We start from the raw sequence: 24899 nt of genomic DNA on the forward strand, positions 1-24899 counted from the left end.
TCCAACACTCTGTGACCACCAATGGGCACACACAGGCTTCCACGGGTGTAAACAGCTAAGGAGCCACGTGCAGATGGAAACCATCCTGCTGGCTTGGCCCTGAGATTCAGCCGGAACCTGCCTGCCCAAGGTCTCCCAGCCAGACAGGCAGGGGCTGGAGTATCCGCCCAGTGCAGGAGAGAGCCCAGGAGATGCTGTCCAGGGGAGCCCTACCAGGCACACCATAAGTTCTTCCAGCCTCAGTTTCTCCACGTCTGGTGGTAAAGCTTGCCTGAGGTCAAGCAGATTCACAACCTCTCCTTTTAAGGTAACAGAGACGAGACAGCTGCAAGTCCCACTGTGGAGTCACGGTTACCCAGGACCTTGCTCATCCCTCTGCAGCTCCACACAGGCAGAGCCTCCCAGCATCCCATAGCCTACAATTCCAAAGTGTTCTTTCATAACCAAGCACTTATTCTGTGCTGTTCATTGCCCTAGAGATCCCCATTTGTCACCGATTTGACCTCTCATCCACTCCTTGGGGAAAGGGCTTATCGTCGCCATTGTCAAATGAAGAAAGAGGGGCTCAGAAGGAATAAAGGCTTTGTCTAAAGTCACACAGCAAATGAATGGCAGAGCTGGGACTAAAGTCTGGCATTGGGACTTGCAAGTTTACTGCACTACTGTGGTGTCATTGCTTAAGACGCATGTGAGTGGACAGGTAATACTAATACTAATGCTAATGCTAATGCTAATACCAATAGCACTTACTACCTTCAGGTCCTGGGCTAAACACTTCACAGGCATCATCCTACTAAATCCTCAACACTTTGGTGAGAAATATAAACGTCTCCATTTTATAGATGAAGACACTGAGGCTAAGAGAGGTTTGTCTCGAGACATACAACAAATGACTGGGCAGAGTTGCAAGGTCAGATAGCTTGTAAGTGGTGGAATCAGGGTTCAAATCTGGGGGTGTAAAGAATTTCCGTTAGGGGAAACAAGAACCCAATGCTTGTGCTGACAGAGGAAGGCTGACTTCCAGAGGCAGAGCTATGTCCTAACACTGGCTTCAGTGAGCCCACAGAGTCGGGTCAGGTGAAGGAGGGAGCAGGTAAAATTTTACTCCCAGCTCAACAAGTCAAGAGGTTTATCTCCTCACATCATTTCCTCTAACCTCTTATCAGTCCTCAGAACAAGTGGTGTCAACATGTTATCTTAAATCATTTTGTACTGGGACCACTTGACAATGCCCAGGGGAAGTAAGCCCTCAGACTCCTTCCTCTGGCTGGACTCTGTCTCTGGCCTTCCTTCCTCAAGTTTCTGAACTTCCAGTCCTGCCCCACACCCTTTCAGCTCTGACTACTCCCAAACCCATGAAAGCAGGGATATGCCGACATGTCCATCATCACATTCCCAGGCCTAGCTCAGTGCCTGGCACATAGTAGCCACATGGTGCACATTTGTTAAATGAGTGAATTATTCTCTAATGGTCTCATTCGATCACTATCAACTGGGTACCTATTATGTGCTGGGCACTTTCGATTTGGAGGTAAACATGGGACCAGCTTGGAGGAACTCTCAGTCCGGGGTGGGGATGAAGTTTCAGTCTGACGATCCAGAATATAACTATCAGCACCACCTGAAATACTTTTTAGAATAATGTGGAGAATGAATGAATGAAAGACAAACAACTTAAGCAGACCACAGAGAAAGGAGCCAAATTCAGTGAGACCACAGGAAAAGGAACCATTGATCTGCCTGAGGAGTCAAAGAAGGATTTGCTGGTGAAGGATATGGTGTGATTTCAGCCTTGAAGGGTGAGATGTTTCTGCCTTAAGGACAAGTGGGGAAAGGATAATTCTAAGCAGAGGAACCAGTATGAACAAGAGCATGCAGGTGTAAAATTACTTCTTGGGGCTGGAGCAAGTGACAAGAGATGCCCCTTCCAGACCTGGCTGTATATCATGTATTTCCCAGGGGCTGGGTTTGGGTGGAGTCACAGAGAGATTGAAACACTGAACCATAGTGAATTGAAGAAAGAGAAAGCTCCTGAATTTGGCATTATGATTAATAGGCTCATCCTATTAGGCCTCATTTAGATTCATTCTCATGTGTAGACAAAATGTGATTAATCATCTCAGTAAATGCATTTCCAAAAGCCTCAAGGGAAATCTAGGGCCCAGGTGCCAATCTCCTCAGGTCTGGAGGCTCAGAAGGGAGCGTGGGTACCAGCCAGCATTTACATCACCTGCAGGTCAGGTGCTGGGAGCATCTCCTAGCACACAGCAGAGCCTCCCAGCTCCCTGTCACAGGACACAACTCATCTCCTTCTGGCCAGGTAGTTAGCCTGGCCTCTACCCTGACACCAGAACGGGAGACAGAGGCTGGGCGGGCGGCTTGGGGGCTGCATAAGAAGGAGAGGGCTGCCTACAAACCTGCTGACTCGGGTTCCACAAGGTGCTGCAGGAAGCGCAGCGGGGGAGGCCCCAGTGTCCAGTGTTTGTCCCTGCTCTCAGGCCATTTCCTGCTCAGATTTGGGAATTTTCAGGCCTAGAGGGAAAGTCCCTTGAAAGGAATATTAGAAAGAGAGAGAGAACACCGGATCCGCCTGGAGAGCGCGGAAGGAAAGGCAAGGCTCTGTCCAAAGCCGGCGCGCTGGAGGGAGGGAAGCGGTGAAGCCCGCGTTATTTTCTTGAAGGCTTTGGCGTTGAGCACAGCAAACAAGGCGACTGGAAGACGAGCGGAGAAGACCAGCCCGCGGGGTGGGGGCGGGGAGGCGGTTCAGTGGGCCTCCGGAGTTTGTGTGTCTGTGTCAGTGCGCGCGCGCGTGTGTGCGTGTGTGTGTGTGTGTGTGTGTGTGTGTGTGTGTCTGGCGCCTGTCCAAGGTGATTTCCCATAAACCACATGCCTCACAAGTCCGCTTAAAAGGCTGTGCCGAGGAGCTGGCCAGTGGAGCCCGGCTCGGGGAAAGTGAAAGTTTTCCTGGGTGCTCTCTGCGCCGCCGCGGGTCCCTCCGCACTCCTGGGACAGCAGCGCGGCCCTCGGCTGGGGCGTGGACTCTGCAGCGGCCAGCGAGCGAGAGAACGAGAGAGCGAGGGCGGCCGAGGCGCCCGGCCGGGACCCAGCTGCCCGTATGACCGCGCGGGGCGCCGCCAGGCGCTGCCCTCCCACGGTAAGCGACGGCCGTGGCGCGGGGCCCTGGCCGGGCTGGGGTGGGAGCTCGGCGGCGCGGCGCGGCCCCTGGGAGCCCGCTGCCCGGGCGCGCCGACTGCCGAGGCTCTTCCGCCCCGGCAGCGGGCTCCGGTTTCCATCCCATCTTTGCGCACGGACTGCGCGAGGCCCCTCGCGCTCTGGCTGGGACCCGAGGCGGCCCTGCAGCTACAATTGGGGCTGCGGCACTCCCTCGGGAAAGGGAAGACTGCTCACCCCATTGCATGGAGAGGCACACTGAGCCATCCGCTGGCAAGAGAAAGGGGCTCGCAGCCACGGGGCAGAGGCTGCGTCCCTGACTCTCTCCCTTCTGATCAGCCACTGCCAAGGGACAGGCGGAGTGGCTGTGCGCTGAGGGTGGTGCCTTCCCAGTGGGCCATACACATGCTTCTAGGTCCTGCTGGGGAGTGGGCGCTTCTGGATGGGGAAAGTTCAGGGGCCATCCAGCTTATAGAATGCCAAGGCAGAAGGAAGGTGCAGGGCAAGCCACTACTTGTTCCGGTTCACAGACAGAAGCCGTTGGGCACTTGGGTGGCTGGATCAAGTATGTTTTGTGGGGGGCGGCGTCCCAGAGTTGCATGGGGCCAGCTCTGAATCTTCCTGCCAAACCTGGTTTAGTCCGTTGGGGAGATCCTGGGCTTGGTGGTGGTAGAGGAGGTGGAAGGAAGGTTTGGGGTTGCAGAACTGTGGACAGGGGCAACGGGCTGCTCAGGACTGCATGGGGACTGTCCTGCCCCAACCGTGGGACAGCTCCTAGATGGCACAGGGTTGCACCGTTAATGAACAGTAAGTGGTCTTCCAATGGGTTTGCTTCTGAGGAATCCTAGAGGAGAAACTCAGGGGGGAGAGAAGCAGAAAAATATTCGGAGGATGAGGGAGGGGGTTGCAGGTAGGGTAAGAGGGAAGAGCCCTTCCACGGGGGAGGAAGAGCCCAACTGAGAGAGAAGAGATGGGGTTAGGAGGGGAAATCAGGAAGGGTGAGGTGATAGGCAACAAGACAAACAGGGGCTGGAAGTGAGACCACGAGGAAAGAGGAGGAAAGGAAAGGTGGAAAGAAAGAGGCTGGTTTTAGACAGGGGCAGCCCAAGGGTCCACTCATGCTATGATTTCTCCAGGGACCTTGTTGATGGGGGAAAATAGAACAAGATAGGAGGCAGGTGAGGATGGATAGCTGGGCTGAGATGTCCCAGCATCTCTCTGAGACTGAAGCAAAGATTCCTTGTGGTTGCCCCAGAGGCCAAGGCTGGTGGGTGGGAGGAAGAAAGAAGGGGGGAGAAGAGCCGGCCCAGCCAGATGCAAGCTAGAGTGTTAACCCTTTGGTGCCTGTCCAGATCCTCCTCTGAGGCCAAATCAGGGCCCCAGGTGCAGGGTGGCCCTCTTTGGCTACCTTCAAAGTCAGCCTCCCACATGGTGCCTGAAATAACTCCAAAAGCCAGGCAGCCCTTGGGGTTAAGCATTGCCCTCTCCTTGCTGTCCTCAAACATCAGTATCTTGAAATGCGTGCGGCAAGGCTGTCTTCCTGAGCATCCCCTTCCCCATAGGCCCTTTCCTCCGTACCACTGACACCTGGGGCTCAGAGCCTCAGGGGCAGCCAGCCTACATACCTTCTGCATGGCCCAGTTTTCTCGCATGGGTCCTGAATTGCAGGTTCCTGAGGGCCTGGGCAGCTATTCCCACCCAGAGCTACCTTCTCAACCATGCAGCAGAGCCCAATGTTTCCTCCATGACTGTTCTCCCTCTTCCACAGTCTCCCTCCCCCAGGTCAGACCAGGACCCTCACCAGATCCCTGTGCTGAATGGCACTGGGCCATCTTGTGCCTCTTTCCTCCAGGCCTCTCCCTCCCTCTCTCTGCCATCAATTTCTCCCCATCTTTCAAGGCCTCACTGTGGCCCCTCCTCCCTGCAACCTCCCTGGAGCCCAGCCAGGGCCTCTCCTCCCTAGTAAGAGCTGACAAACATTTGGGCTTTTAGTTATATGTAAATCAGCATGTTGTTGTGGGCTGTTTCATAGCCTCCAATGTGCTATTTGTTTGCAGTATTTGTCTCGTCATCTGAATTACTGAGGCAGAGCCCAGAGCCCAGAACCCAGGAAGGCGCCAGCCCGCACCCCATCCTGACAGCATTTCCCTGAATCTGCCAGGAGGCAATCCAGCTTCGGAAAGAAAGCCCAAGGGTCTTTCTCTGCCTCTGGCTGGAGAAGGGGAGACCTAGAGCCAGGGAGAGGGCTAAGGGGACCTTGGCAAGGAGGAGGGAAGGGGAACAACGGTGTCAGGAGCCTGTCCCATCACTTGGGGGTAAGCAGCTACTGGGCCAGGTGGGTGCTGAAAGAGGGGAGAGATCTCAGAAAACGTTCTTGAAATGCTAAGAGCTGACTGGCTGGATGCAGAGCCTGATGGGGCTCCGATAGGCAGGTGCCAGCCAGGGATGGTCTAGAGCTGGCACTGCTGCCTCTGATGAATTGGTTGGGCTCTTTTTGACACACATACCCAGGGCTCCAAAGGTCTGTGGTGCGGGATAGGTTCCCAGTGAAACTGAGTTTGGGCCCCTGGTTTTTCCAGTAGCGGAGCCAGACCTGTGTGGAATCAGGTAGGAGGAAGGGCTGAGCCAAGGCAAATACCTCTGGCTCCAAGTCTGGAAGCCAGCCAGTGCAAGAACATGAACTTGAGAGGAGTGGGCAGCTCACAAGATGCCTGGCTCAGTGTGTGATATTGCAGAGACAGAATAATGGGTAGATGCAAGTCCTGCATTCAAGGAGTTTCCTGTGTAATTGGCATTTAGACTGGTAGGCATACCTCCCATGTCCTCATTAGAAGTTCAGTGTGTAGTAAGGCTTGGCCTGGGTTAATCTGGGAAGGCTTCTTGGAGGAGATGACATTTGGATTGTTAGCGAGGGAGAGCAAGGTTGTGCGTGGCTGCTAGGAAATCCTGAGGAAGATGGGTTTGGGGAATGCTGCATTCTGGGATGAGGGGCAGGTTTGTAGCATTGTGGGTCTGAGGTCCTTGCTTTTCCACCCTCAGCAGGGCGTGGGGGTTCCTGGGGAGTGTGAGAGCTGGGGAGAAATTATGCCCTCTCTGTCGCAGACATGGCTGGGCCCCCTGCTGCTGCTGCTGGCCTGTCTCCTCGTGAGCAGGAGTACTACCGAGGAGGTGTCGGAGAACTGTAGCCACATGATTGGGAACGGACACCTGCAGTTCCTGCAGCAGCTGGTGAGTGTGTGGCCCTGCCTACCTTACCTTCTCCCCACTGGGGAAACGGAGGCAGGAGTCAGGGAGCAGGGCCAAAGAGAGTGGTTGTAGGCAGAGAAATACGGCCATGCAGGATGTGGCTCGTGGCTCCCGCTAGCTCCACGGATGTTCTTCTCACTGACCTTCTAAAGGTCAGTGCCTCTGAGCCCCCCCACCGCCTCAATCCTGAAGCCCTCTCCCACTCCCCTGCCGGCGGTGGACAGGGTGGGCTTCTAGCTGGTTGCCTAGGTTAATGATTGCCTGGAATGTCAATCGTGGACTCTGAAAAAGGTTGTAAAGCCTGCTCTCCCTCGGTGGGATACTTCCTCTGAGGAGCCAGCCCAGTCTGCCTGCTGTGTCCAGATGTTGCCTCTAGCTCCTGGACTCCCAGATGTGCCGCCAGCCTGGCACCAGGGCCTCAGCCAGATTTGGAAGGGAGGCTCCCGCCTAACTCCCAGCCCTCCCCCCTCACTTCCCTGGCTCTTGCCCGAGCCCTGGGGCTGGGATGGCCTGATCACCCGGGCCATGAAGGAGCCCGTGCCTCACTCTAATCGTGCCAGCAGAGTCGTCAACAATTTCAAACGTGGTTCAGCCAGGCAGAATCAGGTTGCTGTCATGGCTGCTGTCCTGCTCAGAAGAGAATTTACCATCCCTCTAGCCAGCCAGGCAGGGGGGAGCACCACAGGCTAAGGCCAGCTCCAGGGCCCTGAGCTTGGAGCCCATAGGCTGGGCCTCCTGCCTCTGTTACCTCCTGTATGTAGCTGCTGCAGCAATCCAAGGTAGACCAAGAGCCACCACATTCTCTGAGGCTTAGAATCACAGAACCACTGCTCTGAGGGCCAGTGAGGGCTTTAAGGGCATCTAGCCCCAGTCCCTACAGATCCTGAATCCCCAGAGCTTGTCTAGCCTCTGCTTGAATTCCTTCCAGGACAGGGAGCTTACTACCTTCTGCAGGAGATTATGTCCTATATTAGATAGTTCTTCCTTATAACAAGCTGGCATCTGTGAGATTTCAGAGTGGGAGGTACAAGACAGAGACTTCTTACTCTTCTATAACCCTCCCCTGGGCATGTGGAAGGCACAGGTCTTCCCCTAGCCTTGGCTCTGTCTTTCCAGGTGTGGTTGGGGGGAGATGGATGAGGATCAAACCCTGATCCATCCAGAAACTCTAGTCCCCATTCTTAGGCAAGCTCAGTCGAGTGCAGACACCCTGCCACCACTGGCCTGCTCTCTTTTACAGATTGACAGTCAGATGGAGACCTCGTGCCAAATTGCCTTCGAGTTTGTAGACCAGGAGCAGTTGGTGAGTTATGGCTGTTTACAAGGCCCATGTGCCAGCATGTATGAACTTCCCAGGGTGGGTGTATGTGGGAGCATGAAGGCAGGAGAAGTCCTAGAGCTGGGCAGGGTATGGTGTAAGGACCCCTGGTACTCAAGTCTGGGGTGCCAGGGTCCAGGGCTGAGCTGGGCAGGGCCCGGGGCTCAAGTCCCCTGCTGCTCCCTTCTGCTGGCCTGGCACATGTCAAGGTCTTACTCTGTGCCAGGCACTTTTGATCCTGACTGTGTGGTTCACTCTTCTTGTTCATGAGAGGTTAAGGGAGAGAACATAGGTAGTTAAGTGATTTGAACGCGGGCAGGCTGGCTCTAAGGCCTAAGGCAAACCAGTACTTCTTCTGGGTCAAATGTTTTGCTTAAGGATGTCACCTCCATCCAGCAGACAGACCAGCAACCAGGAAATCAGTCCAGCCCTTTCCCTCTTCCTCCTATCCCACACCCAACTGAGTGCTGCTGGTTCTCCCTCCCAGCATCTCCGGCTTCTGGGGCCTCACCCCATCAGTTGCTTGGACAATTTCAAAAGCCTCCTAAATGGCCTTCCTGCTTCCAGTGCACCCCTCACCCCACCACTAGTAGGGGTGCTCTCTGAACCACAGCCTGTTATCCTCACCGCCTCCCCCAAACCTGGAGACCCCTCACTCCAGGAGAAAGCCTAGGTTGTTTAGCCTGGGGTTTACAAGCGCCAGTCTCTATCACATGGCCCAACCCACTACCCCCATTCCCTGTTTCTTCCTGCCTCCAAGCCTTTGCACAAGCTCTTTCTGATGCCCGTAATGCCTTTCCAGCTGCCCCCACCCCAGCCTTTATTCCACGTCTGTTCTTCTTTGCGCCTCCTAGAAAATCGCCATCATGCCCAGAATTTGCTCCCATCTCTGAGCTTCTGCACACCTGACCCATACACATTTCTATTAGAACTGGAGACCACCTCATGGTCCAAGGAGTAACCTCAGTGTTCCACTCACTCACTCACTCACTCACTCACACCTTACCAAGCATTTACTACTAGGAACCATTGCACCAGGTGCTAGGAATACAGAGCTAAAAGCAGAGTCTTCATTGAGGCACCCACCATCTCTTTAGGGAGACAAAACACTGAGGTCATTCTTTGGACCCCGAGGTAGTCTCCAGTATCCCTATGGCCTGGAGGATTAGAAGGAGCCATATGGTAAAGGGCTTTGTGTAAAAGCAAGCCAAAAGAGGGTCAGAGACAGAAAAATAGAAGTTCCCGAGAACCCACCCTACCTATGCACCTTCATCCTGATTAAAGCCTCATCGTTCAGAAATCTGAGGATCTCTCTGGTTGGTCAGAATCCACATTTCCTTCCCTCTACCACAATCCCCAGCAGCGCCAGATCCCAACAAGGGAGAATGAAAGCCAGCTGAGGGCAGCATTCTCCTTCTTACTGGAGGGGGTGGCCCCTCTCCTCAGGAGTAAGGGTAGGGCAGGCTGCAGCCCTCCAACTGCCTGGGATGAGGGCATCCAGCACAGAGTTTGGGCTCCCAAGTGGCATCAGCCAGGTCGTCAACTCCAGGTTCTACTTTTCAGAACGACCCCGTGTGCTACCTTAAGAAGGCATTTCTCCTGGTGCAAGACATAATGGAGGACACCATGCGCTTCAAAGACAACACCCCCAATGCCAATGTCATTGTCCAGCTCCAGGAACTCTCTCTGAGGCTGAGGAGCTGCTTCACCAGGGACTATGAAGAACAGGACAAGGTAGGAGGGCCCTGGAGCCAGGAGCACTGAGTGAGGGCGGGCAGAGGGTAGCTGCGGTGGTACCATCCCTACCCACAGGCACAGAGGCACTCACTGGCCTCACCCATGTCACTGCTCACTTGCTCTCTCACTCACGTATTCACCCCATAAACCTTTGCCGAGGACTGACTGTGCAGGAGGCACAGTGCTAAGCCTTGACGATGTCTTCATGAGCAAGAACTACATGGTTCCCACCCTCTTGGAGCTTATAGTTAAGTGAGGTTGGCAGCCATTAAACAAACAATGACACAGGTAAATAGAATTTTAACCCATGAGGACTATTCGTTCATTCAACAAATAGTTAATGAGTGCTTATTGCATACCAGGTATTGTTCTAGACTCTGGGGTACAGCTGTGATCAAACAAAATTCCCCACATTCATGGAGGTTACATGTAGGGGTGGTGAGACAGTTAACGAAATACGTAAGTAAAGTAGAAGTAAAGTGTCAATAACTGCATTGCAGAAAGAAAACCAGAGAGGGAAGACCTGAAGCAGGTGCGGGAGTGAGCCAGGAAGGAGAAGTACGTGGGGCTCCGGGAGAGAGAAACAGGACTTGGATTTAAAAGGCAGTGGGAAAGAAGAGACAGGGAAGCCTTCTGAGTAAGAAAATATTCACTTGAGGTCCAAAGATGAGTAAGAGTTAGGAAGAAATAAGGCTGGTTAGAGCATTCCAGAACAGAGAACGCTGGGCACAAAGCCCTAGGTGAGCAGGAAAGTGCACATTCAGGGCCCCCAGGTGTGGTCAGCACGGCCAAGGCAGGGGAGTGAAGGGGAGAGAGCCAGGGAGGTGGGAGCCAGATCATCTGGGGTCTTAAAGATGGGGGATTTTGTCTAAAGAGCAAGGGACCTAGTCTAACTTGCGCTGGGAGACCATTCTGGCTGCTGTGCGCACAATGGTATGTAGGGAGCAGGGATGGAGGGTGGGTGGCCAGCAGGAGGTGCAAGTCCAGGCGGCTTGGACTAGGGTTGTGCAGTGAAGGTGAGGCAAGGGGACTCATTCCTGAGTTTAGAGAAAGAACCCAAGGACTTGGTAATGCAGCGGCCGTGAGTTGTTGAGGGAAGGGAAGAGTCGTGATGGTTTTGTCTCCAGCACGTGGAGTTGCCGTGATGCTGAAATGGGGCAGGGCAGGTTTGGGGGAAGGGCACGAGTTCATGTTGGGGTACATTACACTTGGGATGTTCGTGAAATGGCCGAGTGGAGATGTCGAGCAGGCCGCTGGACGTATGGGTCTTGAGTTTGTCTGGTGATAGACAGACGTAAGCGGTGTTGGTCTGTAGGTCATCGGTGAAGCCAGGGGACTGTATAACACTGCCCACCGTGAGAAGAGAAACAGGCCCAGGAAACCCAGCATTTATTTAGAAGTCAGGCACAGGAGGGGGCCTGGCAAGGAGGCTGAGGAGCAGTCTAAGGGGTGGGAGGAAACCCAGGAGAGTGTGGGATCCCTGAGCCCATGAAAAAGAGCATGCCAAGATGGGAAGAGTAGTCAACTTTATCGAACGGGGTTTGAGAAGCCAAGCAAGAGAAGGGCTGAAAAGTGTCCAACGGATTTGACAACGTGGAGGTCGCTGTTGGAGGCAGGTGCCAGATCAGTGAACAGAAAGTGAGGAATTAGAGGCAACACTGTGGAAGAACCTGGCTCCAAAGAACCGCAGAAAAAGAGAGGTAGCTGGAGTGAGTGCGGGATGAAGGGAGGAAAGACTTTTAAATAAGAGAGGTATTAGATCTGTGGTTTTCCAATGTTGAGGTTCATAAGAATCACCTGGGAGCTTGTTTAAAATGCAGATTCCCAGAACTTCCCTGGTGGTCCAGTGGTTAAGACTCTGCACTTCCACTGCAGGGGGTGCGGGTTTGATCCCTGGTTGGGGAACTAAGATTGCGCGTGCTGCGTGGCCAAAAAATAAAAAAAAATAAAAAGGAATTCTTCATTTTAAAAAATGCAGATTCCAAAAAAAAAACACCTTCCTTTTAAATAAAAACTCAAAAAACATTTTTTAATAAAAAAAATTTTTTAATGCAGATTCCCAGTATGCACCCCTAGAAAGTCTGATTCACTGGGTCTGTGGGTGGGCCTCGGAATCTGCATTTTAGCAAGCCACCCACCCTGCACACTGCATGGGATGCTGGGGGCAGGGGGGCAGACTCCAGGAGCCGGGAGCCAGTGAAGCTGGAGGAGCTGGTCTCCTGAGCAGCCGGCAGGGGAGGGATTCAGAGCTCGGGAGGCAAGAAGGCACAGACTCTGTTGAGACAGGTAGACATCGGGACCTTCTGTCCTTGTTTTCTCTGTGAAGTATGAGGTGAGGTATGAAGGACACGGAGATTTTATAAGAAAGATGAGAAGAAGCCAGCTTACCTGTTCCTTACACTTGCCCTGGGCGGGAGGCAGGCAGGGATTGTTGTTTTGACTTTACAAATGAGGAGATGAGCCCAAGCTGGAAAGTTCATTTGGCCAGTGTTTCTGAGCTGGTGAGTAATGTAGCCAAGTCCGGGTCTTCCCATTCCCGCATTCATTCTCTCCTTTATCTGGTAAACACCTACTAAGGGCCTACTATGCACAGCCCCTGGGCATCCAGTGATGCCTTCAAGGACTTCAGCACCTAGTAAAGCCTGTAGTTCTTCCCCATGCAGGTCAGTTTAAGGAAGGACTTGGGAGTCATTGGCAGGTGGGCCATAGATGTAATGAAGCCCTGGACACAGTGTCTGGGGTGAGAGTAGGGGTGGGCCCAGGACTGAGCCCTGAGGAGTGTCAGCCTGTGGAAGTCAGGTGGAGGGGGCCAGCCTGGTAAGGAGACTGAGACGGAGCAGCTCAAGGGGTGGGAGGAAAACCAGGAGTGTGTGAAGCTTCTCAGAGCTCCAGTGGGTGTGGGGAGCCTGGGTCCCACGAGCAGAAGAGAAAAGAGCAGCTCAAGAGGCATAGCTGGGGCAGCCTTGGCTCTCCTTCCAAGATACACCAGTGCCAGAGAAGGACCCACAGCCCCATGGCCTCCTCCAGGCCATTCTCCTCACCACACAGGATGATCTCTCTAAAAGACTGGAGTCTTACGCTCCACTCACCTCCCCAATGTCCCCTCAGTACTCTTTGCTCTGCGGAGAAGGTTAATGGTTTTTTTTTTTTTTTAATAAATTTATTTATTTTATTATTTTATTTTATTTATTTATTGTTTCTGGCTGCGTTGGGTCTTTGTTGCTGCGTGCGGGCTTTTCTCTGGTTGCGGCGAGTGGGGGCTACTCTTCCTTGCGGTGCAGGGGCTTCTCATTCTGGTGGCTTCTCTTGTTGCAGAGCACGGGCTCTAGGTGCGCAGGCTTCAGTAGTTGTGGCACACGGGCTCAGTAGTTGTGGCTTGCAGGCTCTAGAGCGCAGGCTCAGTAGTTGTGGCACACGGGCTTAGTTGCTCCGCGGCATGCGGGATATTCCCGGACCAGGGATCGAACCCGTGTCCCCTGCACTGGCAGGTGGATTCTCAACCACTGCACCACCAGGGAAGCCCAGGTTAATGGTTCTTGGCATGGCCAACAAGGCCCTGCAGGACCTGGTCCTTGCTGACCTCTCTCAGCTGCATCTCTTGTCACTTTCCTCCTAGATGGCTGTGCTATAGCCACTCTAGCTTTCTTTTTCATTTTTTAACATTTCAGGCTCTTTCCTGCGTCAGGACCTTTGCACAGTCTATTCTCACCACCTGGACAGCTCTCTCCAACCCCGCCTCCTTTCCTGGTTAACTCTTGCTCATCTTCTGGTCAGTTCCTTGGGGACTCCCCCAGGCCCTCATTTAGTTCCCCTTGTTATACACTCTCAGATCATTCTTCTTAGGACTCACCACACTTGTAACAATATGTTTAATAACGATGCCTTGTTGGACTCAATGTCCAAATCGGCCAGGGACCACCTCTCTCTTGTTCATTGCGTGATTCCCAGGTAGTTACCAGATGCCTGGCACATTAATATGTGTTAAATGGAGCCATGAATAAATGATAAATTTCACCAACTCAGGACATAGGGGTCCTGCAAACCAGGGTAGAGGGGAGGGAGAAAACAAGAGAAAAAGAAGACAGATGTGAGAACGGCCAAGGGAGTTTGACAAACAAGCTAGAGACGTGGGACCAGTGCTCATCCTCATCAAGGGGGGGCTCTGCTCTCCTTCCAGGCCTGTGTCCGAACTTTCTATGAGACGCCTCTCCAGTTGCTGGAGAAGATCAAGAATGTCTTTAATGAAACAAAGAATCTCCTTAAAAAGGACTGGAACATTTTCAGCAAGAACTGCAACAATAGCTTTGCTAAATGCTCCAGCCAAGGTGAGCACAGAAGGGGCCAGCAAGTGTGGGGTTGGGGAAGGGCATGTGGGACAGAGCTGCACTGGGAGGTGACGCATGGGGCTGGAGGGACCCCTGGGAGGCAGCCTGTTTGCTCCTCGTGCTCCTGTGTGTGTAGACGTGCTCGTTTTGTGTACATATGTGGCTTCATGTACCTCTGGGTGATCCTAGGCACATGTCTTTTCTGACATGTGTGTGCATGCACACCTACATATGTCTGCATGTTGAGGCATCAAGAAGGATCATGCTGGTGGCTGTGAGATCAGGGAGTGGAAAAGGGGGCCCTCTCAGAGAGCCCTGTAGGCATGGAGGCTTTCCCACCGGCTCTGCAGGCTGGCTGAACGTATGGGGGGTACCGTGGAGAGAGCAGAGGCTCCATCGGGGATTCAGGGCCCTTGCTCCGGGAGCCCTGCTGCAAATCACCAGGATACCCTGGCTCCAGAAGTCCCCAGGATGCCTTGAGTGTCCCCTCAAGGGACAAGGCTGGATTTGAAGTCTGAGCATCATTCAAACTCTCCCAGTGCTGGCCCAGCTGCACACATGTCTACCCTGCGTTGTCCTCGTCTCTGCGTCCTGTGCCACGTGTGCCCACCTACATTCAACCTTGCTCCCCGAGGCAGGGGCTGAGGCCCTGCGACCTGCCAATGGCCAAGTCCAGTCTCGTTGCTTCAATCCCAAGGCCTCAAGCCTTGGCCACATTCCAGCCCCAGCCTGTTCCCACCTGTGGCCGTGACTGTTTAGCCCCTTGCTGTGCATGAAACCACCTTGCTGCTTTCCAACCAACAGTGCCTTTGGGGCTTGAGGGTGTCTTGTGTTAGTCCCGGAGGCCACTACTCAACCTTCTGGCTGGCTGTTGTCACCCCTGGCTTGGCGTCTGGCCAGCTGGAACTCCAGGAAGGGCTGTTCTCTGGTCTTGCCTGACCCCAACCCCCAATCTGTGTGTCTAAACCCCACTTTTTGCTCTTTCCTGCAAAGAACCTTCCTGCAGTTTGCACCTTCCCTGTCTAAGGCCTGTGTCATGAGCATTGGCTCCAGTCCTGTCCTCTCCTCAGCCCCAGGGCTGAGTTAGGGCATGAGGGGACCCCCAGACCCGCATCCCCCTCTCCATCCCTCTGGGAAAGCTGTGCTGGAGGCTGGTGACTCTATCTCCTCCCCGTCCTTCTCTCTCTCTCTCTCTGTGGTTCTTTCAGATGTGGTGACCAAGCCTGATTGCAACTGCCTGTACCCCAAAGCCACCCCTAGCAGTGACCTGGCCTCTGTCTCCCCTCAGCAGCCCCTCGCCCCCTCCATGGCCCCTATGGCTGGCTTGACCTGGGCTGACTCCGAGGGGACAGAGGGCAGCTCCCTCTTGCCCAGAGAGCAGGCCCTTCGCACAGTGGACCCAGGCAGTGCCAAGCAGCGACCACCCAGGAGCACCTGCCAGAGCTTTGAGTCACCAGAGACCCTGGGCGTCGAGGGCCACCCCGCTGGAGAGTCACCTCAGCCCCAGCACTCTGTCGGAGCTCCTGTCACTGGGATGGAGGACATTCTTGACTCTGTGCTGGGCACTAACTTGGCCCTGGAAGAGGCCTCCGGAGAGGCTAGTGAGGGTCTTATACCCCAAGGGGCAGCGCTTGCCTCCCGCACGTGGCGGGGCGGCAGCGTCCAGGCAGAGACTGCCTGGCCCAGCCGTCTCCTCTCAGCATCCTCACCAGTCTCTGCGTCAGGAAAGGGCCGGCAGCCTGCGGGTGTAACTGGCACACCACTGCCCATGGTGGGCCCCGTGAGACCCACCGAGGCCTGGAGTCACACACCTGAGGACGCAGACCATTCATCTGCCTCGCCCAGAGACCACCAGGAGCCAGGCTCTGCCGGGGCCCCAGCACCGCGCCCGCACGGCCTCAGCAGTCCCTCTGCCCCCTCTTCTCAGCCAAGGCTTCCCAGAAACCATTCCTGGGGCAACGTGCTGCCCCTTGGGGAGCTGGAAGGCAAGAGGAGCACCAGGGACCGGAGGAGCACCGCAGAGCTGGAAGGAGGACAAGCAAGTGAGGGGGCGGCCAGGCCCCCAGCCCGTTTTAACTCCGTTCCTTTGACTGACGCAGGCCGTGAGAGGCAACACAAGGAGCCCTCCGACCCCCAGCTCCCCGGCTTTGTCTTCCGCCTGCTGGTGCCCAGCGTCATCCTGGTCCTGCTGGCTGTCGGCGGCCTCCTGTTCTACAGGCGGAGGCGGCGGGTAAGAAGAGCGCGGTGCGGGAGAGAAGGGCTCCCCGTGGGGGCAGGGCGCGGCCTGGCTGGAGGAGCAGGTCGGAGGACGACTTGGGCTCAGACTGGGTTCTTCAGACGCTGAGAGACAGGAGGCTGACTGAGCACAGAGGATGGGAGGTTGAAATGGAGGGTTTCTTCAAGAACAGGGAAGGCTCAGGCTACAAGATGAACCAGAAGGGACTGGGGCAGAAGAGTAGGAGACACTGTGCTTGGACTAAAGCAGGATGAGAACCCAGATGGGAGGGGAGATGGAGGAGGAAAGTGATGCGTGTGAGGTCAGGGCAGGGCATTCCCTGGGAGCTCTGCAGAGCTGGGGTGTGAGGATAGGAGAGGCCTCTGGAAGCCCCCTGGCCCTCTGGCTGATCCAGGGTGGGGAGGCTTGGTAACTCTCTCGTAGAGTCCCTGAGCAGCCCTGCCTGCGGGTGGGGCCGCGGCCTCCCCACGCTCCCTCAGCTCCTCAGTGAGCCTGCTATTTTCTGTCCCCAGAGCCATCGAGAGCCTCAGACAGTGGATTCTCTCATGGAGCAACCAGAGGGCAGGTGAGAGGTTTTTTTTTTGCGGTGGTGGGGGGGGGCTCTGATAGGCATGGGGGACCTATCTTGGCATCTATTTCCCATGTAGATTTGGAGGAGACGTTCTCCCGCTTGCTCTAAGGAGATGAGGCTCAAAACAGGATTCCGGGGTGGGTGGGGAGAAGTAAGGGGTGTCTCTTCTTTCCTAGCTATCTGGGACTTTTCCTAGTTTCTTCTTAGGGTTAGGCAGTTCTGGGTCTTCTAAATCTGAGAGGGCTGGAGCATGTGCATGCGGACTTGGGGGCTACTTAGGGGATCCCCTCACTCCCTGGCCTCTGCTAAAGTCTTATGCCAGCCTGTGCTCTGCCCGCAGCCCCCTGACCCAGGATGAGGACAGACAGGTGGAACTGCCAGTGTAGAGGGAATTCTAAGGTAAGACTCTGATCTGGATCTCTCGCCACTCCTTAAAATTAGTTACACCCAAATTTTCCAGTCACCCTAACTTGTTTGTGGTACCACCAACTCCCCTGAGGCACCCACACTTGACTCCCTTCTCTCTCTCTCCTACTCCCTTTTCCATCTATCGCCAGGTCTGGCCAACCCTCTTCTCCCCGGGTCCTCAGGCCTCCTACTGCCCCTTCATTCCCTCCACCCCATTTGTGGCCAGGCACTGTTCATCCTGTGCCGGGCTATGATTTCTGCACTGGGCTCCTACTTTTGCTGCCACCTTCCATCCCAGAGCAACCAAATTGTTCTTATTTAAGGTCTTTAGCCTCTTGGGGAATTTCAGCAACTCTACGTCACCAATCACTTCAAACCCAACGTTCTCAGCTTGGCACCCAAGCTCCTCCAGCAGCTGCCCCTCACACACACCTCTTGCCAGCTTCCTCTCTGTCTGCACCCTGATTTGACCCTTCTTCCCAACCAAGATCATTTCTACTTCCCTGCTTTTAGATGCAAGGAGCCATAGAGGCTTAGTCTTAGAAGGGCTCTCAGAGGTCATTTGGCCTAGTGTCTCTGCATCCCTGATGGGGAGTCAGACAGCTTCTGGTCACACACTCTCAGTCGCAGGCAAGCTCCCTGCCCTCTCCCAATAACACTGTAGGGCAGTCCTTCCTCACTAGAGGTATAACTGGCTTCCCTGCCCCTTCCCCATCCTCCCTCATGAGAGCCCTCCAATATTTAAAGTCAGTTATCCATGTCCCCTTTAAGAATTCTCTAAGCTAAGTGTGGCCAAGTCCCTCAAACATTCCTTATATGATATGGTTTTCAGACCCCCTCACCATCCTGTTCGCCCTCCTTTGGACACACTCGTTTGTCAATGTCCCTCTGAAAATGGGGTGCCCAGCCCTGGACACAGTGCTCCAGATGTTGTCTGACCAGCTCAGAGTACAGTGGGACTGTTACCTTCCTTGATCTAAACAGTGTTCTTCTATTCGTACAGATTAAGATTGCATTCGTGTTTGTTTGTTTTTTTAACAACCACATCATTCTGTTGTCATATGTTGAGCTTGTGGTCTATTAAAATCCCTAGTTCCATTTCCCATAAACCTCTGTCAAGCCGGACTCTTTCCTGTACTTGGAGAATTTACTTTTTTTACCAATGTGCAGGAATTTATATTCATCCTTGTTAAAACCACCTTGTGGGCTCAGGCCTATCATCCGAGCCTACTGAAATTGTTTTAAATCCTAATTCTGTTTTCATAGCCCTCCCAATTGTGTCTGCTGCACATAGATGAGTGTCTTCTGTTGTCCTCGCCCATGTTTTTGATAAACATGTGCCTCTTATCACTCCTCACCCTGGGCTCCCCGATTCCAGGCAGCCCACGGCCCTCCTCCCTTCCTTCCCCTCAGACCACAATCAGGCTGCAGGAATCAGCCCTTCCTGATGGTCTCCATCACCCTCTGGTTGCTCTTTTAGTTCATACTCCTCTGCTCTTTTGTATTTGGTTAATACTATATCGATTTGCACTTACTTGGATGTTGTTTGTTTTTATACATTCTAAAATCTTACTTGATGCATACGTGTACATTCTGTACCCCTAAGAAGTCTGTAAGCCCCTTGAGGGCAGGGACTGTGTCTTCTACTTTTTTTGCATTTCTTTTTCTATCCTGAGTCCTAAACAGAGAGGGCTTCTTCATACTTGCTAAGAACTCAGTAAATGCTGACTGACTGGCTTCAGGGCTGACTGGCCGATTGGCCCTGGCCGGCTGTCTCTAACTGTCTAGCCTTCTGGCTGACCAGTTAACCAGCTAACTAATTGACTCTGAATGGCTGACCAGCTGGCTGGGTGACTCTGACCAGTTACTAGCTAGTAACTGCCTAACTGGCTAGGCGATTGGTGAGCTGATTGGCCAACTGACTGGCTGGCTGCTGCCTAAGTTGCTGATTGGCAGGCTGGCTGACTAGCTGGAGTGAACCCATTCAAGTTTCCAGTCACATCCCATGCCAAATGCAAGCCAGCACTTCAGGGCCTTCTCATGTGTAGAGTGACAGGTCTGGGCCACTCCTAGCGAGATAGGGGATCTGCCAAATGCTGAAAACCAGGGGAGCCTATTTAGAAAACAGCAAGAAGTAACACATCTGGAATCCTGGGGTCCACCTTGTTGGTAGGGTGAACTAAGATGGGTCAGATGGGACACTAGCAGGGCTGCAAGAATGACGCATACCCCATCAGGACTGGCAAGCAGAGGAGGGACCAAGGTCCCTAGGGACTTCATGGCTCAAAGCTGCATCACCCTCTGACTGGTCACCTGCCTACCCCCCCTTGGTCTTGGCCCTCTGCCTGCCTAATCTCAGGCCCTCCCAAGCTTTCCTCTTCCTCCCCTTAAAATTTCACTTAGCGAGGAACCCAGGGCAGGGGCCACATCCAGACCTCCACTTGGATCCAGCCCTAAAGTGGTCTCCAGGCCAGGTGGCAGGAGCCTCAGGGAGACTCAGGGCCAGCCTCAAGACTTACTGCTGCTCTAGTGAGAGAAATGACAGGGGGAAACACAGAGGCAGAGGTCTGAGAGAGGGACCCTCAGAAAGGAAACGTGGACACCAGACCCTCCACTCCAAGCAACCAAGACGTAGGGGCAATGGGCTGGAGGTTGCCCATTTGGTTCTTCTTTCCTCCTGGCCCCAGCAGGGCCTGTGGCCTGGCTGTACCCAGCATGGCTCATGTCCAGTTTATGGTCCTCCCTTCTTCCCCTTCCAGAACATGGGAATGGGCTGGGAGCCAGAAGCTGTGGTCCTATCTTTCCTCCTTACCCATCACGGGTTTTGCTAGTAGGGCCCATGGACAGTCAGGGAGGGAAGCTCCACACTGGGTCCAAAGTCAAACTGTTGGATGGAGTCCAGGGGATTTCTGCTCTGGGAACAAAGCGTTCTGAGGACAAGGATGGGGGAGGGCTTGGAGAGAGCAGGGCCCTGACTCCTACGGATGATGCAGGGAGGCAAGTCCCTTGGTCCATCCGGCAGGAGGCTGGCTTGCTTAGGGGTTAGCATGCCAAATGGCAGGGTGGGAGTTTCCTTGTCCGGAACTGCCTCTACTTCTTCCCCTTCAGATACCTCTGCCCTGCTGTCCTGAATATCATGTGTGATGACCCTCTGTGACGAGTGGTGAGGAGGTGGGAATGAGCAATTCCTCTTCTTTGTTAGAGTTAGCAGGATTCACTCTTGATTTTTTTAGAACAAGGACAGTGAAATGGTCTTTCCTGAGGAGGGGTCTAAGGACATGCAAGTGCCCCCTTCCCTCCCTGTCAGACCCCTCCACTTGAGCAATGCCCCCTACCCCAGCCCTGCTGAGACCTCTACCAGGCCCTGTTACCTCCCCCTGTGGTCCCTGGTTCCCCAGGAGGAGGTAGGAGGTGAGGCCAGTCTGCCCAGTGGCTTGGGCTGCTGCCAGAGAAAGCTGCCCGGTCCCTTGTGGTGTCTGGGGTGGCTGGGAAGGCGAGGGAAAGGATGGGGGAAGGCGAGGGAAAGGATGGGGGGAGTCCTGTCTGCAGCACCACCAACGGCCCACAGGAATGCTCTACCTCGCCCACCCATGTCCTCAGCGACCCCTCCCTTCACTCCCACCCAGCTGACCAGCCTTTCTTTCTCTCCCCTACAGCTGGGCGCGCAGGACAGTCTCTCCATGTGAGGAGACGTTATGGGGACATTCACCACCACCCCTCCCCAGCCATTCTCCTGGGAATGTGGCCTGCCCACCATGAGAGCTCCTGGACTCAGGAGAGCAGGACTAGACCAGAGCAGCGAGGCTGGGGCCCTCAGCCCTCGACCCTTAGACTCTGGACTGACTAAGAGAGGGCTGGAGGATGCCCCCCACGCTGCTGATATTTATCGGGGGCCCTGGAGGCTCCCATCCGCTTGAGGAAGGCTGGAAAGCCCGGCTGAGGACCCTCTGCCCCTCAGGGGCTGTGTCCTCCTCCCATTCCCCTCCAAGCCAACACCTGGGCCAGGGACCCAGAGGCCCGTGGGACATGGGAGAGCAGGGTGGGCGCTGAGCAATGGAAGAGCCCTTGTGCCAGAGGACCCGCCTGGTGCCAAGGGATCCCAACACCGACAAGCAGGGACTCGTCTCCAGAGAGAGAAGCATGAGATTCGCAGGGCAGGACAGCGTCACTGGATTTCCCGTAAAGGTGTGTGGCCCAAAAGACGGGAAGAGAAGGCCTCTGGGCCTGCTGGTCTGCACTGACAGCCCAGAGCGGGTCTGCACCCTCCACTTGCCTAACTGCCCTCTGCTGGTGGCCAGGAGGAGAGGGGATGCCAACCCTACCCTCAGGACCTGCCTGGCTTGGCTCGTGATGCCAAGGGCAAGACCAAGCTCTGGCCTCGGCCCCAGCGTCCCCCCAGCCCTGCCAGAGCTTCTCCAGGAGGCCGCGCAGAGGCTCTCCTCATGAAGGAAGCCATTGCACTGTGAATACTGAACCTGCCTGCTGAACAGCCTGCCCCATCCATCCCAGAGAGCAAACACCTATCCGTCCTCCCACCCCTCCAGCCTCTCCCCAGCTTCCTGCACTGAGTGCCCGAGCCGGCCTCGCCCATCGACTGAGGGAGCCCCTGAGCCCCGACCTTCTGCTGACCCGGCTCTGAATCCCTGGGGTGGATCAGGGTGGGAGAACTGCCCGGGCCACCAGCCAGAGCTGGTCTTCTGGCTGCGTTGTTCGCCCAGGTTTCTGCATCTTGCACTTTGACATTCCCGAGAGGGAAGTGACTAGTGGGAGGGAGAAAAGGAGGGCAGGGACAGACACAGAGAGAGGCTGCAGGGTGAGCTCTGACGGAAAATAGGTCTTTGAAGTTAAGGGCATGCCCCTGAGGTGGGGGAAAGGGTCTGCACCCCTGACCCCCCAGCCTGCCCTCTTGCCCTGTACCAGGCCCCTGCCCCAACCACAGCCTCAAGGCTGCTGCTGGCTGGCACCTGGGGTGAGTGGTTGTCCCTGGTAGGAGCCTGGGAGGCAGTGACACCCTCTAGCTCTCATCCCACCCCTCGCTAGCACCATCTCTCTGACCAGGCAAGCCAGGGTGGGAGAGGGACTTGGAGAATCCAGGCGTCTGCTTCCAAGTCTGCCTGAGGGCCTCAGCTTCCTGGGTCAGCCCATGGCTGTGGCTCTGAGAGTTGGGCAGCAGGTGACAGGGCTGTTGATTACCCTCGATCCCTTTGTGCTACTGTGTCCCTCCTCTCCTGCCGCCCTGGGCCCTCCACTGAGAGACCCTGCCCTACTTGGCCACTGGACTGGGGCCTAGGAGCTTCCCTTCCTGCCCTTAAAAGTGAGGGTCCGCTGGTCCCTGCCTCCCCTGTCCTGTTGCTGTCAGCTGAGGGAAGGGCAGTGGAGAACTTTCCCCTTGGGGTCCCTTTTCCTAGTCACAGACTCTATATTTGATACTAAAAGATATATATTTAAAAGTGGAAGGAAAAAAAACCCACAGAAAAAGCATTCCTCCCTCACTCCCCACCCCTTAAACGTATGGTATTTTAAAGGTCAAGAAAGCAAATCCAATCCATCACAGAAACTCTTTGTGGGCTCTTGGTGACACAGGAGTGGGAGGGGCCCCAGAGCCCCCTCTGGGTGGCTCCCCAGCTACCTGAACAGGAGCCCTTCTTTTCTCTGAGAAAACCGAGAGGGAACATCGGCTCACACACTGTGAGATTTTGTTTTTATACTTGGAAGTGGTGAATTATTTTATATGAAGTCATTTAAATATCTATTTAAAAAATAGGAAGCTGCTTATATATTTAATAATAAAAGAAGTGCACAAGCTGCCATGTGTGGGTCATGGGAAATGTTGCTTTTGGTGTGTGAATGGCAAAAATGGAGTCGGGGGGGTGACCAGTAGCTGCTGGGTGAGACCCAGCTCAGAAAGCATTTTTCAAGGTACGTGGGGAAGGAGGGTTCTCTCCAACTTCCAGTCTTGTTACCAAAACCTCCTGCATTATCGCTGTCCCAAACACATTCATCTGCATATCTGTTTAACAGGAAAACGAACAGAAACCAGCCCAACTTCAGGCCTGCCCGCCAGCCCCTGCCCCAGCCCAGCCTAGCCCAGCATGGCTGGTTGGGCTCTGTCCAAGGGCCCAAGGGGCCTGTAAGGATGAGTCTCCTTGACCACTGACCCCTGCTGTCCAAGTCCTAGCAGGCTGTGAGGTGAATGACCGCTGTCTCTGGACTGGGAACTAGGCGAGGCTGGCAGAGGGAGAGCCAGCAAGCTCTGTGAGTGGCCTTCAGCCCTGATTTTCCTTCTGGGAGTGGAGAGGAGACCAAGGATGCAGACTTCCAGGGGCAGAGGGGTGTTGGGAAGGTCCAGAGTGATTGAAGGCCCAGCATAGCCCAAACACACACCCTGGGCAAGGCTGGGATAAAAGGGGCCTCCCCACCACTAAGAGTGTGGTGGACAAAGTTTTGCATCAGTGGTTCTCAACCCTGGCTCACCTGAAACTAACTTGGGTTGTTTCCAAAAATACTGGTACCCAAGCCCCACCCTAGATCAACAAAATGAGAATCTCAGGGGTGAGGCTCAGACACCAGGCATCAGAAGTTTTTCAAGACATTTCAAGTAATTCAAATGTGATCCTGGATGAGAAGCATGTAGAGCTATGCTGTCTGATATGGAGGTTATTTGGATTTAAATTAATTAAAATGAAATAAAAGTAAACATTCAGTTTTTCAGTAGTACTAGCCACACGTCAAAGTTCAGTAGCCACGCGTGGCTACCATGTTGGATAACACAGAAACAGAACATTTGCATCATCTCCAAAATCATATTGGACAGCGCTGCACAAAAGTTTGTGTCCCCGGACTTAGGAGACCAAGGTTATAGGGTCAGAATGGGCACCAAGCAAACATGCCTGGAACTAAGTACCCAGGTATCTCAGTTACCCCTCTCTGTGCCCTGAGCCCCCACTACCACCCTGTCTCTCATCATTTCCCTTAAGCTAGCTCTTCCCTTTCTATCAAAAGCTCCTCAGAAAAGATTTTTGAAGAAACTTATTCATGTTTTTTTCCTTCAAGTCACAACTTAAAAGTCGCCTCCTCTGAGAAGCCTTCCCAGCCTGACCCAGGCCCCGGAGGCCCACCCTAGCTCAGTTCCTTCCTCCCCTATTCTCCCACAGACTGAGAGCCTGTTTATTTGTCTGTCCCACCAGGCCACTGGCTATGGCAGGAACTGTGCTGTATCCCTCCTTGCATCCCAGTGCCTGAGAGTATCTGGCACACAGTAGGTGCCCAATAAATGTGCATCAAAAGGTTAATACTGAATGCATGAACAAAGGTATAGTAAGGCAAATTCTGACCAGATTTAATGGTGGCCTTTTCTAGGGGCTTACCTGATATTAGCCAATGGAATGTATATCAAATAACTACAATTCATTAGTAGAGGAGGTATTTTCAGCAGGTCTCCCTGGCTTCTGTTGGAGACGGGGCTAGGTTAGAACCCTAACTGATCACTGGGCAGTAGATGGAATGTAATTTCAAGGACTTTAAGCAAGGATTGGCAAACAAACAAATGCCCCTGCCCCTCACTTGCCTTTCCAGAGGCCCCAGGAGGTATCCAGAAAGAAATGCCAGAGAATCTCAGTAGCCTTTCCTGGGCTTCATGTGCTGCAGGTGCTGCTTCAGAAGTGTCGTACCTGTGGAACGACATCAACTTTGGATTCAGAGCCAAAGAACTTAAGCCATTGGCTTGGGTCTCTTCCTGCTGTGTGAACTTGGGGAAGTATTTAATCTCTTTGAACCTCAGGTTTCTCCTCATCTTTAGAACTGGTTTAAGAATACAAGCCAGGTATACCTGGTCTGAGGTTCAAATGCAGGGACAAACCCAAAAGCACCTTGTGGACTCTAAAGGCT

The 24899-nt window shown here is 54.1% G+C and overlaps 1 protein-coding gene across 3 annotated transcripts; it reads left to right on the forward strand.

The window, feature by feature from the left end:
* Positions 1–2907: 2907 nt before the first annotated feature.
* CSF1 (colony stimulating factor 1) lies at positions 2908–22817 on the forward strand. 3 transcript variants are annotated; one of them, XR_005020376.1, is made up of 10 exons: positions 2909–3154; positions 6274–6399; positions 7658–7720; positions 9299–9469; positions 13650–13797; positions 15006–16027; positions 16546–16598; positions 16945–17003; positions 20121–20183; positions 20669–22817. XR_005020376.1 is itself a non-coding variant. In XM_036856216.1 (9 exons), exons 1-8 carry the CDS (start codon positions 3116–3118, stop codon positions 16988–16990), a joined length of 777 nt encoding a protein of 258 aa, XP_036712111.1. In that variant the 5' UTR covers positions 2908–3115; the 3' UTR covers positions 16991–17003; positions 20669–22817. The 3 variants fall into 3 exon arrangements, 2 of the variants coding, with proteins under 2 accessions (XP_036712111.1, XP_036712101.1); XM_036856216.1 differs by lacking the exon at positions 20121–20183 and having other exon boundaries at positions 2908–3154; positions 15897–16027; XM_036856206.1 differs by lacking the exon at positions 20121–20183.
* The last annotated feature ends 2082 nt before the right edge of the window (positions 22818–24899 follow it).

Source organism: Balaenoptera musculus, chromosome 1, assembly GCF_009873245.2.
Source record: "Balaenoptera musculus isolate JJ_BM4_2016_0621 chromosome 1, mBalMus1.pri.v3, whole genome shotgun sequence".
NCBI lineage: Eukaryota > Metazoa > Chordata > Mammalia > Artiodactyla > Balaenopteridae > Balaenoptera > Balaenoptera musculus.

What these genes read in the sequence shown, in the direction of transcription:
- CSF1 (XM_036856206.1), top strand. Translation starts at nt 3,116, where the DNA reads ATGACCGCGCGGGGCGCCGCCAGGCGCTGCCCTCCCACG. An exon ending in CCAGGCGCTGCCCTCCCACG is followed by an intron (nt 3,155 to 6,273) that starts GTAAGCGACGGC and finishes TCTCTGTCGCAG; the next exon opens with ACATGGCTGGGCCCCCTGCT. An exon ending in TCTACAGGCGGAGGCGGCGG is followed by an intron (nt 16,028 to 16,545) that starts GTAAGAAGAGCG and finishes TTCTGTCCCCAG; the next exon opens with AGCCATCGAGAGCCTCAGAC.